Genomic DNA, 13,279 nt, shown 5'->3' on the forward strand with positions numbered 1-13,279 from the left:
GAACTGAAGTTTGAAGTCTCTGTTCTCAAAAAGCTTCATGATAATGCTATTCTGAATAGGTATTAGTTGAAATATTTAAATGTGAGTTTTCCTGTGTACTTTATAGAAATATTATGGATTAACTGCTGTGATTTTGACTCCTTTGTATTTTTTTCTGTGTCATAATGGGGTAGATCTGTTTAGACAATATTGATGCCAGTGCTGATTCCTTCCCAGAAAATGTTTGGTTTCAGTACATTAAAATTACAAGAGGAAAAAATAGCTTAGTAAAAAGTTCTGGACATCTCTTATTATGGGTATAAGAGTTCAATTGTTCTTTTTACTTCTTTTCTTGCATATTTTTTATATATAACCAAGGTTTTATAATCATGGTTATGTGTAGCATTTATGAATCTGGGTAAATATATATGCTTAAGTAATTTAAATAATTATTTTCTTTGCGGACAAAGGAGCTGCTATGTTAAGTTTGTCTGACTATTCTGGTGGGTACAGAATACTGCCTATGTTTTTAAACTAAACTTACAACATTATGAGTTTTGAGAATAGGTTAATTGAAGACATAAGTGTTCAAATGCTGTGGTTTGATTTTGTGGCAGAACTGTAGTTTGTGACTGAAATGCAACATTTGCTTGCAAATATAGATGTCTCACATCTTTTCAAGGACCCTTTGTTGGTCATGATATTCCTGAATCTCTTTAGCTATTTCCTTTCAGATTGAATTAGTTAGACCTACAGGAGTTAAATTGACAATTTAGAAGGTGTGTTTTTGTTATGTAATGTGTGGTGGTTTTGATAGGGGGAAAGATGCTCATTCTCTGTCCAGATGTGGCATTACTTCTGCTGTGCTCTTCATCATGATCTATGGACTATTCTACCTCCAAAGACAGCCCAAGAGATTCTTACAGAGGTACTAGAGCGATCTTTGGATATTCTATCCTCCAGATATTGTCAGGTGTGTCCCAGTTACAAAAGAACACTACAAATCAGGTAATGGTTGTATATTTCCTGCACCATTTTAATGGATAAAATAAGTAAATGCTAGTTTTCTGTTTTTCACTGCTTTGATTCAAATTTAAATGTTAATGAACAACGCAGAGGGGATAGACCAAATCTATGCATTTTGATGTTCATTTTAATAAAATATATTTTGTATATTTAAGTATATTTAGTAGTTATATTACATACTGGGCAGAATCGAAGGCCTCTTTCAATTCTCTGTGACATTGTTCCACAAACTGCTTGATTGGTTTGAAAGCCTCACAATGGAAGTGCATTGAGGATTGGGGATGCATCCAAAGATGTGGACAAAATTGCCACCATCAGGATTTGAAATCAAGCTGTTGATTCATTAAGAAAACTTAATGTATTCCAGTAGAGTTTGGTTTTTATAGGGCTTTTCAAGTGGAAGAGCTACAAGGCCACATCAAAAGATTTATCAGAATAATGCCGGTGGTGTAGAAAGAGAGAGGAAAAAGATGCTACTCCTTTTTCTGTCATTTTAGGAAATAAGAAATTGAAGTTCTTCTTGTAGCAATTTTTATGTTTTGCCAAAGAGGAGGGTCTTTTTGAGAAATACTGAAGCAGGTGTCTTCAAATAGAAGTTTACCCTACCTTTGTCTTTTCTATCCAGTATCTTGTTTTACTGAATAAATAGGTGTATTTGTCATAACAGGAAAACACAGAATTACAGAATGGGTGAGATTGGAAGGGACCATAATGGGTCATCTGGTCCAACCTCCCTGCTCAAGTAGGGTTGTCCCAGAGTACATAGCACAAGACTGAGTCCAGACAGCTTTTAGATGCCTCCAGTGAGGGAGAATCCACAACCTCTCTGGGCACTCTGTTCCAGTACTTGGTCACCCATGCAGTAAGGAAGGTCTTCCTCATGTTTGTGTGGAACTTCCTGTGCACCAGTTTCTGACCATTGCATTTTGTCTATTGCACAGCACCACTGAGAAGAGTTAAAGAGTTTGTAATTTTTAGAGGGTTAGAGACACTAAGCAGATAGATGTTCTGTGTGAGCTAAGAGTTACATGCTGTCATCTCAAGTTTTATTATGGAAAGTATTGCCGTGGAAGCTCAAGTAACTTGCACAAGATCACATTCTTGAAATGGGTAGAAAAACCCCAAAGTTTTATTCTACATGCCTGTTGTGTGCTCTATTCCTGCATTAACCTACTGTGATCAGGTTCTTCTATATCTTTTGGTACAGAGAGGTTTTCTGAAAACTTTTGTGGAATTTTTTTGGGGAAAAAAATGCCCTGAAATATGAAAAGTACAGTATTACTTAAATGTCGTATTAGTCAATTCTATATGAATTTACTTCAAATTACTTAACAAGAAAGAACTTTTCACATTATCATTTTGTAGAAAAGTTGTATATTCAATAAGGTGATTCTTGAATTTTTCACTAAGTAAATTGAACTATCCAGTCATGAATAAGTGAAAAAAAATTACTCAATATAATTCAATATATTTTTATCACAGAGGCTTTACATATTTTCTAATAATGTTATAGTTAGTGAGGGTATCTTTTCTCCCAATGAAATGATAGAGAACTATTACATTTGTAATATGGACAAATGTCTGTTTATGTGTGTTTGCCCAAATTTTTAAAAAATAACTTGATCCTTGAAATTGCATATGATCACACGTGCATCCATGGCTTTTAGGTACTTAAGTAGTTTTTTAAGGCCCAACCTCATACATCCTATATTTTTTATGTTATTCACATGTTTCCTATGTATTGTATGTCAGCGTAGTCTTCTGAGATTATGTTGTAGTTTAGGTTCTTGCTGTTGTTCAGGCCAGTGATGCATGATGCTTTGCTAGTCAGTATCAACAGGCAACAGACTGCTGACTCAGAAATGTTCCACATTATAATATGTTGCACGGAGTTAGTTTTGCAAATTGAAGATTAAGTTCCTTTGTTCCTATTTTTTGCCCCATCAGGATTTGAAAATAGTATGTACATTTTAATTATAAGAAAACAAAATTTAAATTTATTTACTTGTAGTTTAGAAAGTAAGTTGTTCTTGCCTAGTGACACTGTCCTTTGAAAAAGGACATTTCCAAATCTTTTAAGTTTTCTTTTTACTGGTTTCAGTAACAACTTGTCTGTGGAATAGTTGATTTTTTACAGAGTAGTGGATGCAGACTTCCTGTATCACTGAAGAGGAAATTTAAAGTCCATGCTATGATTTTGGTGGTTTATCTTGTCAGAGGAAATGTCTGTTTAATTGAAATTTACAACTATCCAGATGTCCTTAGTAATGTTATTCTTGGGGGGGGGTTTGTCTACAGAATTGATATTGCAGCAATTTTGATGTCCACCGAAGACATGCTCTGGTCAATTTGTAGTTCTGTGCAGAAGTTTCTGAATCCACACAAAGACAGAGATCTCAAGATCTGTAAAATCCATAGCCACTGCAATAGTCTGATCTCTGTGCTGGCTATTTTGACTTCACCACTGAGGAATTTGTATGAGTGAGTATGAAATAAACATTCAGTTTGAGATAAAATTGCTTCTTGAACTTACATGGATTGATCTACAAGATAAATTTTTGTGTTGAAATCAGATGCAGTGCATAGTATTTGCACATTTTAATGGTTTTTGACTATTTCTCAATTTGATCCTGGACTTATTTTTGTGATCTTACCTAAAACGCAGTTGTATCCGCTGGGATTTTATTAGCTTTGGATCAAACTCCTGTGCTGTATATTTTTTTGTCTGTTAATAACATAGACCACAGTGAATGTCTGGGTTGATTTCCTCTGTGACAAAACCAGTAGAATTTAATTAATAATTACTGTCCCAAATTTGCAATTTATTTTTCAGTTAGGACAGATTTATTTTGAAATACAGTCTTACTGATCTAAAAACATTTACTACTGTGCTACCAAAGACTTTGGCAGGGTTTTCAAGGACTTAGTAATTCATCAATTGGAAAAAAATCATCTTACTAGTTCAGATTTATCTACTTTAAGCTTCTGGCTAAATCAGAGTGTTCCATTGTCATCTGATAATATTTCTAGAAGTACTGGAATGTAAAGGTAATTTACTGAAATGATCATCTGGTTACATGACCGTATACTTCAACAAATATAGTTAAAAGAGTAAGAATATAGAATGCCTGTATTTATAAAATCATGTCCTCTCAAGTCACAACTGTAAGAAAAAGGACATTTAACTTGCACTGAAATTGGGTCTGAGTCTTTTGTTACTAAAATTCTGCTGTAAATTTCGTGTAAGAGACAATACAAAGTGAGATCACAAATTCAAAAAAGAGGAGCAACAAAACCCCAAGCTAATGAAGCCACATCCTATTCAGCTGGCTTTTACTTCATTATTCTGGGTAGTACTAGGGTGGTGACCTCCTGCATAAGCTTCTTTAACTAAATTTTTTTTGTCATATGTGGTCTCATTTTAATATTTGTGGGCTCTAAAGAATGTGCAAAAGTGGATTGTAACTGGATGTTTGATCTTATAGAACACAGGCTTGTGAATAGATAGCAATTTAGAAGGTGACTCAGGAACAGATTAGGTGGTCCTGCTGTGGCAGTAGTAACGGAGGCAGGAAAGGAGATTGCAGTAGCTGTAACTGTTTCTACTGTCAGTTTTGACATTTCACCTTTCTTTTATGAAAGTCCTTAGAATGATGGACCAAAATAAATATGCAGTATCATTTGTTCCTTTTAGTGATTCTAGTCTCCTCCACTGATCAATATTGTTTATATATTTATCTATACATACCATGACAGAAAATTGTGTGCTTACTGGAGAGCTCACAGAGTTTCAGAACAAAGTGCCAATGAAAAACTTGGTTTTTATTTTATGTAAAATGCTGCAGGTAAACAACTTGGTCACATAGCTTTCATAGTTAGGGATATGAATTTCATTACCTGAATTTGCTTGTCTAGAGATCAAAAACTTGACGTGCAGAATGTAGCAGCTCATTTAATTTACTACAAAGTCCTGTGCAAATCACCATCAAAATACGGCAGCTTTGTTCAAAAAAATTACAAAAAAAGTGTCATATTTTATTCTATAGTTACAAAAATAATATTAACAGTGAAGACCATTTATATATAGATGATGTATGTTTTAGAGTAAGTAAAATAGGATTTTTTAAAATGAACTTGTATTCAGAACTTGTGTTTTCACAATCTGTGAGGCCCCATTATCAAAACAATTTTTTTATATTGTATGTTTAATTGCAGCCAATATTTGTCAGGTAACCTAACCCAGTGTCCAGAGTACAAAGAAAAAAGTGGTTTAGCCAATCAGCTTCTTAAATTACTATATCCAGTTGGAAACAATTTGATATAAGGAATTTTATGCATTCTACCTAGGTCCATTTCAAACCTTTGGTAAAATTACCTGTGAAATAAAGGTTTTTGTTTTAAATCAGTCATGCTCTCTTTTGGTACTGGAAGTTTTCCCTTGAGTTACTAGATGTCAATTAATCTTTAGACTTCTCAGGAAAGTTCTGTGTAATCATAAATGTGGCAATGACAGAACATTGTTTTCCAGGAGTTGTGTAATAATACGACTGGCTCATTTTCAGCTTACTAGAGAGACTGTATTCACTACTGCTTAAGGGAACTAAAATTATTCAAATTTCTTAATTATTTTGTGGAAATTGAACAAAACAGTAATGATGCTGAAAAATTAATAGTATCTTTAACTTCAAATAAGGTGATTCTGGTATATGTTCTCTCATTCCTAATTTTTTGATCTAGAATTTCTTTTCTGTGTGACAAGTTTTCTTAGATTTGGTCCAAAATTCACCTGTGAATCTTGGGTCATCTGGTTTTAATACTTGCTTTTCTGTGCTTCATTTTTCTGCACTCTTCTGTGGCCTTCCCAAAGTATCTTTAGCATAATGGAAATGCTGCTTGGAAAGGACTGCTGGAGGTTGTCTAATCTAGCCTCCTCCTCAAAGCAGAACAATCACCAAAAGCAGTCAAACATGACTGTGTTTGACTGACACAATTTTCGTGAAGCCTGCTCCACAGCTGCCATACCTTAGTGCAAAGTATTGCCTAATATCTAGTGTGAGCCTTCAAAGCTGCTGGCTATAACTTGCTGTGTCACATCAGCCCCTGCTGAGAAAAGTTAGTCAGCGTTGTCTTTGTTATTCCTCTTTGGGTCGTTGTAGGCTGCCATTAGATGAACTGACACTTTCAAGCCACCACTACACCAGCGTGAAGGAGTCTAGGGCCTACAAACATTTGTTATAGATGATTCAGTTAAGTCTTTTCCAGTTTCTGCACATTCTCCTTGAACTGTAGGCCCAACAGCTGGACAAAATATTTTCGGTAAGGCTTAAACTGTTGCCAAGCAGATGAAGTAAATCACTGTCTTTTGTTTTAGTTGCTGTGCCCCTCCTAATGCAGCCCAGTGTGCAGTTCACATTTTTTCTACTGACAATATACTATTGCCTTGTCTTCAACACCCTGCTTCCCATAAGCCTCAGGTTTGTGGTTGAGTAAGGTGGCACCCGGACAAGTAAGGTCTAGTTAGCCCCAGCCTAGGTTATTGTAATTCTCTTGCTGAAGTAAGCAGTTGCTCTTTACCTCAGTCAACTTTGTGAATTCCTTTGATCCAGTCATCCATGAGTAGGCGCTCAGCTGTTGTGTTAACTACTGTGTCCGCTTACCCCAGTTTAGTGTCCCCTGAAAATGTCCTAAACATCTGTTCTCCGTCTGCTTTTGTCCACATTGTCGAGGACCTGTTGAACAGTGAGTCTCTAGAATGTGCTCCCCAAATCTACTAAGTGTTACTATTTTCTTGCTGCTTACTCAAACCTCTGAAATAAGAGGAGCTTCATGCTTCTGAATTTCCAGTCATCACTGTCTTACTCACTGATGAGATTGTTGTCAGTTACTCAGGGGTTTTGTGTAATGGATCACACAGTTTCCGTGCTGCTTATGAATACACGGGAGAATCCAATGCCACACTTCACCCAGAGTAGTAAATTATCCGGGCCTCAAAGCAGAGACTGTCTTCTGCATCAGGTTGAGGGTTGCTCAGTTTGGAGCAGATCTATTCTTGTGCTTTTTCGGATATTCTTTAGTCTTTTGTACTAAGTAGGCGATAATAGTCTGTAAAGGAAGAACATAAAGAGTAAGGTGGATGCACCTTTTTGTGATTTCATACTATGAATTGTTATGTCTTACTTTCTCAACAAGAAGGCAGGTAAATTATTTAAATGTTGAGAGAAGTATTTAGAGAGTATATTGGCAAAATTACTCTCTATTGTTGTAAATTTAATGTCATTCAGTATTAAAGACTGAAAACGTTTCTCTTTAATATATGAGTTATAACTCTTTAATATATGAGTTATAACTCATGAAGTTGCTTTTTAGTAATGTAATCTAATGTTTTAGTAATCTCTCTCCTTACACAGAGAGAATTGTAGGAAGACTACAAGGAAATACCATTAGGATGCATCTTGTTGGCATCTCATTTCTTCACACCTGCACTCAGGCTTACAGAATCAATTCTCACCTTGTCATACTCTACTGAAGAATAAAACCACTCTAACTTGAAATCTTGCTTTGGTATTAAATCCGCTATCTGCTGCTTTGAGATAATAGGCAGCTGCTTTAGCATAACTTGAAGCTAAAAGTAATGTCCTGCTAGCTATTATTACACGTCTATCAGAAGAGTAGTTGAGTTCAACAGTCTGGTGCAGAGTTGGGTTTTCCTGGCAAGAGTTACATAGCCAGCAGTGGACATTAAGAAATGCTGTCATGAGAATTACTGTATTATCATTAGACACTTGGTTTTTTAGTAGTATTTGAAGTTATTCTAGTGTTTAAACAGAGCCTCAGATTATCTCTGTCTCACTTTAAAAATTTATGTAGAGATTTCATTGTAAGCAAATAAGTCAGAATCCAAAAATCTGCCCTGTGCTTCTCGTTAGGATACAGCTAAGAAGACATACTTAACAAGCTGCTTTAGTCCAGAATTCTCTCAAACAGTTCCTACACAACCAATAGACATGATGTGGTCTTTTTTTTTAAATTTTAGATTGCTAACCAAATGTATTTATCACACTTTCTTGTAGGATGTTTGCTCTATGCTTTGCTATATCCAGAAAAAAAAATTTCAGTGAATGAGAGACAATATTTCTTTTTTAATTTCATAATACTGAAATTACTGTCCTTAAAATAATTCCTTTCGAGTTAAAGCTCTTCCTTTAGCTATACTAGGATCTCAGGTTTATTTTTAATCTTCAGGTCTTCATGAATTCACAAGGAGCACAAATTCACTGTGCTAATCCTTCTGCTCAGATTTTGTTTACTTAGGATCATTTAGGTATCTGTAGTAAATTCTTTCTGTTCTTTATTTCTTTATTAGTGAGATTGATTTCCAAATAAAACAGCCTGTCTTTTGGAGAAGTTCAGAAACTATACAGCTACCTTTCTTGTTGAAAAAGTATAATTTTCTCTCTTCTTTCATCTGGGCAGTGACCTAAAAGACGTGTAACAACAGTTCTGAATTACTTTAGATGAAAGATAAAAAATTCACAGCCAAGTAAGGTGAAAAGTAAGGTACTTGTGAAGTGATAATTGTTTGTAGTTAAAGGAAGATGGATGTAACAGACTGGAATTCCTCTCTGCTGGAATTGTATGCAGTGTAAATGAGAATAAAAAGGGAAGAGGCCAAGGGGCATCCATTGCTATCCCACATTATTCAATCCTAGTGGCTGCTAGAAAATTTTGCAAATACTAATAATTTATTACTAAACAACAATTAAAGGTAAATATTATATTATAGAATTCTGTTCTTACACATATTTATAATCCTATAATTAATTGATAAAATGTTTAATTTTTCATATCTGTATATTGTGCCTCTCACATCATTTGAGTAAGTGAAGTATTGCAAAAGGGACAGGAATCTAGTTCTTCTCTAGTTCCTTATATTTGAAAACAAGCAGTATTCCATTTCTCTCAAGCCATTGAAGGTCCAAAGCTTCTGGTTCAAATTTTTGTCCAATTTAATCCAAAGTCTATATGTACTTGCACGTCAGTCAGTCTAATTTCAAAAGATACTTTATATATCATTATTATAAAAATATCTAAAATATGATACATTTGTTATGCAGGAAGAAAAGAGCTGTAGAAATGAATGAAGAGAAATTTGCATTTTGAATGGATCTTCAAACTTGGATAACAGTTATTAGATACTGAGTTTCAAAGAGTGAAATTGAATAAAATATAGAACTATATTTTTTACAGTACATTATGTGTTTGCATACATATATTAGTAGTATTTATCATGAGGTATTTTCTTTCTTCTATTCATATATATATACTAAGTAGTAGTGATCCAAGGGAATTTTCAGTCTCTCATGTAATTCAGAAGTATTTGGATTCTTTCAGGACATTTCTGGATAATTCTGATGAACATCTTCCTCAAGATTTTTCAGAAGTCTTTTATCATCCATTGCACTGGTTATTTTGCATACCATCATCCTGTTTTTTCTTACTGAAGTGAGTATCAAAAGTTGATTGTTGTAAAAGGATCACCAGATAGTTAGTATTAGTCAAATATTGTTACATTTTGAAAAAGAGTATATCTCAATAAATGTGTAATTAATATTCTGATTTTAAAAAGATATGCGAGCATTTTTTAATTCATTACAGATTTCTCTAATGTTTGAGAGTCTGAAGAAAAGTTGCACTGAAAGCACTGTGTTTTGCTAGTCTATTAATTATGTTTGATATTTGAATTATCTGTAAGGTTTTCTGGCTTTAATTAAAGAGTATATAGTTCTTGACAATACAGAAGTTCAGCACGGCTGATGTTCTGAAGGACTTATAATGAAAGGGGAGATAAAGAATGTATGCCTTTCTGTCTAGGACTGCTGCTAAATATATGGTACCTAAATAACTCATTGAAAAATATGCTGCTTGATTGTAGTTCAATTTTTTGGAGATTATTGAATGATTAGAAGCAAAAGCTTAACTTTTCTGTGTCACTGCATATAATGACAAGTTACATAGAAGATACATGCTACCAGCTGCACTGCTGTTTGCTTTCTAATTTTGAATCTAAAGTGCTCCCACACCAGTGTAGATCCTCTCCTAAGCCCTTCACCTCCCTGTCTTCCTCTTCAAAATTATTTCCTGAGAGGTTTTCACTCTCCATTTTCATGAAAAGCTGTTTTTGTGAGATGTTACTGTGTTTTCTGAGAAAGTATTTTTATATTTTGGAAGAGTACATTATCAAATGAGTGGTGACCTACTGATGCCCCTTGTGCTTTGAATTTATTACCTCTTTCCTTCTACGCAGAGTATATTGTACCTTGTATATGAAAATATCTTCTCTATAATTTTTCCCCGTGCTACACCAAACATGCTGATCTCTTTCCATAGGCTTCACTCCTAACTGCATGTTATCAATCCTGTTCTTTCCTTCCCTGGTGCCTCTGATGTCTGCTGAACCAGAGCAATATATGTTGTGACTGCATCAAAGTCATGTGCTTCGCTAACTACATGCCAAGCAGAGTTGAATAACTGGTGAATTCAGAATGTGTCCTGCTTGAAATAGTAATTTAAGTTCTTATAAAGCATGAAAGATCATGTGTGTTTATCAAGCTTCAAGGAACTTTGTCAGTGGCTTTTTAAGTTATGCATGGTTGGAGAGAAAGGAGAAGGAGGGATACAGTAGAGGGAATGACTGCATTAGAAAGGAATCTAGTCATCCATTTCTGGAAAATTTATGCTTCATTAAGTTTTCATTGTAGAAAAGACAGTAAGTTTTTTTATGTCCCCATGTAAGGCCAGATCTCAAAATTGAAATTATACTGCTACTATTATTTTCAAATTATGAGTTTTGGAAGATGATTTCACAAGTGAGTACCCTATGCTGTGTAACAGTATGTAAAGGAAATGCTGGTACCATTTCAGACATAATTATCTTTCCTGAGGTGAAATTAAGATAGATTTGAATAAATAGCAGAAAACTATTCCAGAGCTATGTAGTATGCACTTATTTTCCCTGGAAGAAAAGTAATAAAATACACAACTTCTTGATCAGCAAAGAGGAAAATGAAAAGTACAAAAGAAAGTGCATCTCTGAGAAGATACAGTCAGTGTACCTGTGTGAGAACAGTCCATATAGGCAGAGAGAACCTTGTGTACTGTCCTGGTGATAATGAGTGAACTATACTGATAAAATATTTAAGGTTCTCTTTTAACAACACACGTTTCAGCTGCTCAGAAAAAAAAAAAAGTGAAGGGTTCTATATCTAATGAGTAATTCTGAGGTGTTCTAGTTTTTTCACTGGTTTTATACTGTGTGAATGAAACTTTTTCTCCCTTCAAATACTGCCTTTAGAGCATTATCAAGACACATTAAGTATTGCAGCAAACTGTACTTCAGAGCATCCTAATTATTTGTGGATGGTTTTCTTGTTTTACATCTTACATCTAATTAATATATTATGTTCACTGTCCATAACAAAATTGGAAACACAGGCTATTGTATACCTCTCAACTGTGGCCACCTAATTTTTAACTGGAGTCTAATCGGTCATACATGGAGCTACAAAGTATTTAGTCTTTCTAAGCTTGGTATTTCAAAAGAAAGTTTTGATAGTTCCTGAAATTAATTTGTTTACTATGGAACCTGATTTCCTATGTTGTTTTTCATTGCTGAAAATGGCTACAGTCTGTTTAATTTTATCAGTTTGACTCCAACATCAGTGTCAAGGTTGTTACCATGAATTAGCATATTTACTTGCCTTATAAAATCTTGAACTTCCTACTTGAGGTTTTCTTTCTGTCTTGAATACAAGCCAAAATAATATGGTTGGTTATCAAACTAAAAAATTACTGCTAATTTATATTACAGTTCCTTTAGTAGTAATTGTGATTCTTCTTTGCCTCATTTGGGGTTTATAATCATACCATTTGCAAATCAAAGTTAGGGTTTTTTTCTTCTTCTGTACAAAACAGGACATTTATATGTGTGATATTTATATGTACTTCACCTTTTGTCACTTTTTATGAGGCTAGTCTTATTTTCACTAGTACTGAGCTATGAGGATGGGAGAACATATGTCTCTCCATATGCACGTTACAAAACTTCTCAGTGCATTTATTGGTGCTAGCTTCATGGCTGTAGGGAATGTCTGCTATATTTTATTTTTCCTCCAAGTGAGTCACACCATTGTACATTTCAGTTTGCAAGATGCTTAAAGAGCCAAGAACTGGTGTATATTACAACATGATAACTTCCCATCTGGTCAATGACAGACAGGGGTTTTTTGTTTTTTTTTTTTTTTTCAATTCAGATATTCTAAAAATGTAATTTATTTCTCTAGGAATTTAAAATATTATTCTTCATAAATCTAATTGACCCAACTTGTTACTTATCTTTTAGTTTGAAGGCAATGAGTGACCTTATTAGGCAGGATAGCATGACATTAAAGGAAGAGAAAAATATTAAATTGGCCCAAATATTTTAACTGAATTAGTGAAATGTTGAGTTTGGTGTCAGCCATAGCATTAATTCTGCTGTGAAAATATAACTGTTTTAATTTTGACTTTAATTATTACCTTACTGATTAGATTATATATAGGTTATACATATATTAGATTATATATATAAACCTAATCTTGAACATGCAGAAATGAAGATAATTCTTTTAAGAATACAAAGTCCTAATGTTTGATTGCAGTATGTATTTTAAGTATGGAGAATTTACTTTGACTGTGAGTTCTATCAAGACTTAAATGTATATGTGTTTATATATTTGTGATGAATATTACTGGAATCCAGTCTGTGCTAATATGCAAATATAATTGTAGAGTCAGTGCTGCACTGTCAGCAATTATATATAAAGTACCAGATGAAAATCACAAAAGCTGTACATAAGGTTTCCTGGCATAGACATTGCTTATGAGGTTAGAAGTATTTGCTTTAGTGTTAAAATTGCAAAGGCTGAGGTGTCTAAAGTCTTCCTTTGCTAAAATGACTATTACAGTGGAGTTTTGTCGTAATAGTGGGATGTAACGGCCCTGCTGGAGGATGGTTTCCTTAGCTGACTTCAGGGCTGCCCTGCAAGATATGTGGCATACTGGTTTTTCTGTTAATGGAAACACAGACATGTGAGGGACTAAACTAGAAGAGTGTATCAGCCAACATTTTCTTTTCCAGGACTTGTAGGTTTGTATTGAGTATACTGTATAAATGGCAGCCTTGACTCAACAACAAAATATTTGTGCAGTCATCTAGTTCTTTCATGCGTGCATTCAA

General features: G+C 34.3%; 1 protein-coding gene across 7 annotated transcripts in view; it reads left to right on the plus strand.

The window, feature by feature from the left end:
• Window positions 1-13,279, plus strand: part of KIAA0825 (KIAA0825 ortholog) — a 252,870-nt gene that overhangs the window by 103,693 nt on the left and 135,898 nt on the right. For all 7 annotated transcript variants that reach the window (XR_011147825.1, XR_011147826.1, XR_011147827.1 and 4 more), the window contains 3 exons: window positions 797-987; window positions 3,304-3,486; window positions 9,397-9,507. Coding sequence is in view for 4 of the 7 variants with exons in the window: in XM_069002262.1 (XP_068858363.1) it covers window positions 797-987; window positions 3,304-3,486; window positions 9,397-9,507 (485 nt within the window). In the remaining 3 variants the exon portion in view is untranslated. The remainder of the gene's footprint in view (window positions 1-796; window positions 988-3,303; window positions 3,487-9,396; window positions 9,508-13,279) is intronic.

This window comes from Aphelocoma coerulescens (genome assembly GCF_041296385.1).
Source record: "Aphelocoma coerulescens isolate FSJ_1873_10779 chromosome Z unlocalized genomic scaffold, UR_Acoe_1.0 ChrZ, whole genome shotgun sequence".
Taxonomy (NCBI): domain Eukaryota; kingdom Metazoa; phylum Chordata; class Aves; order Passeriformes; family Corvidae; genus Aphelocoma; species Aphelocoma coerulescens.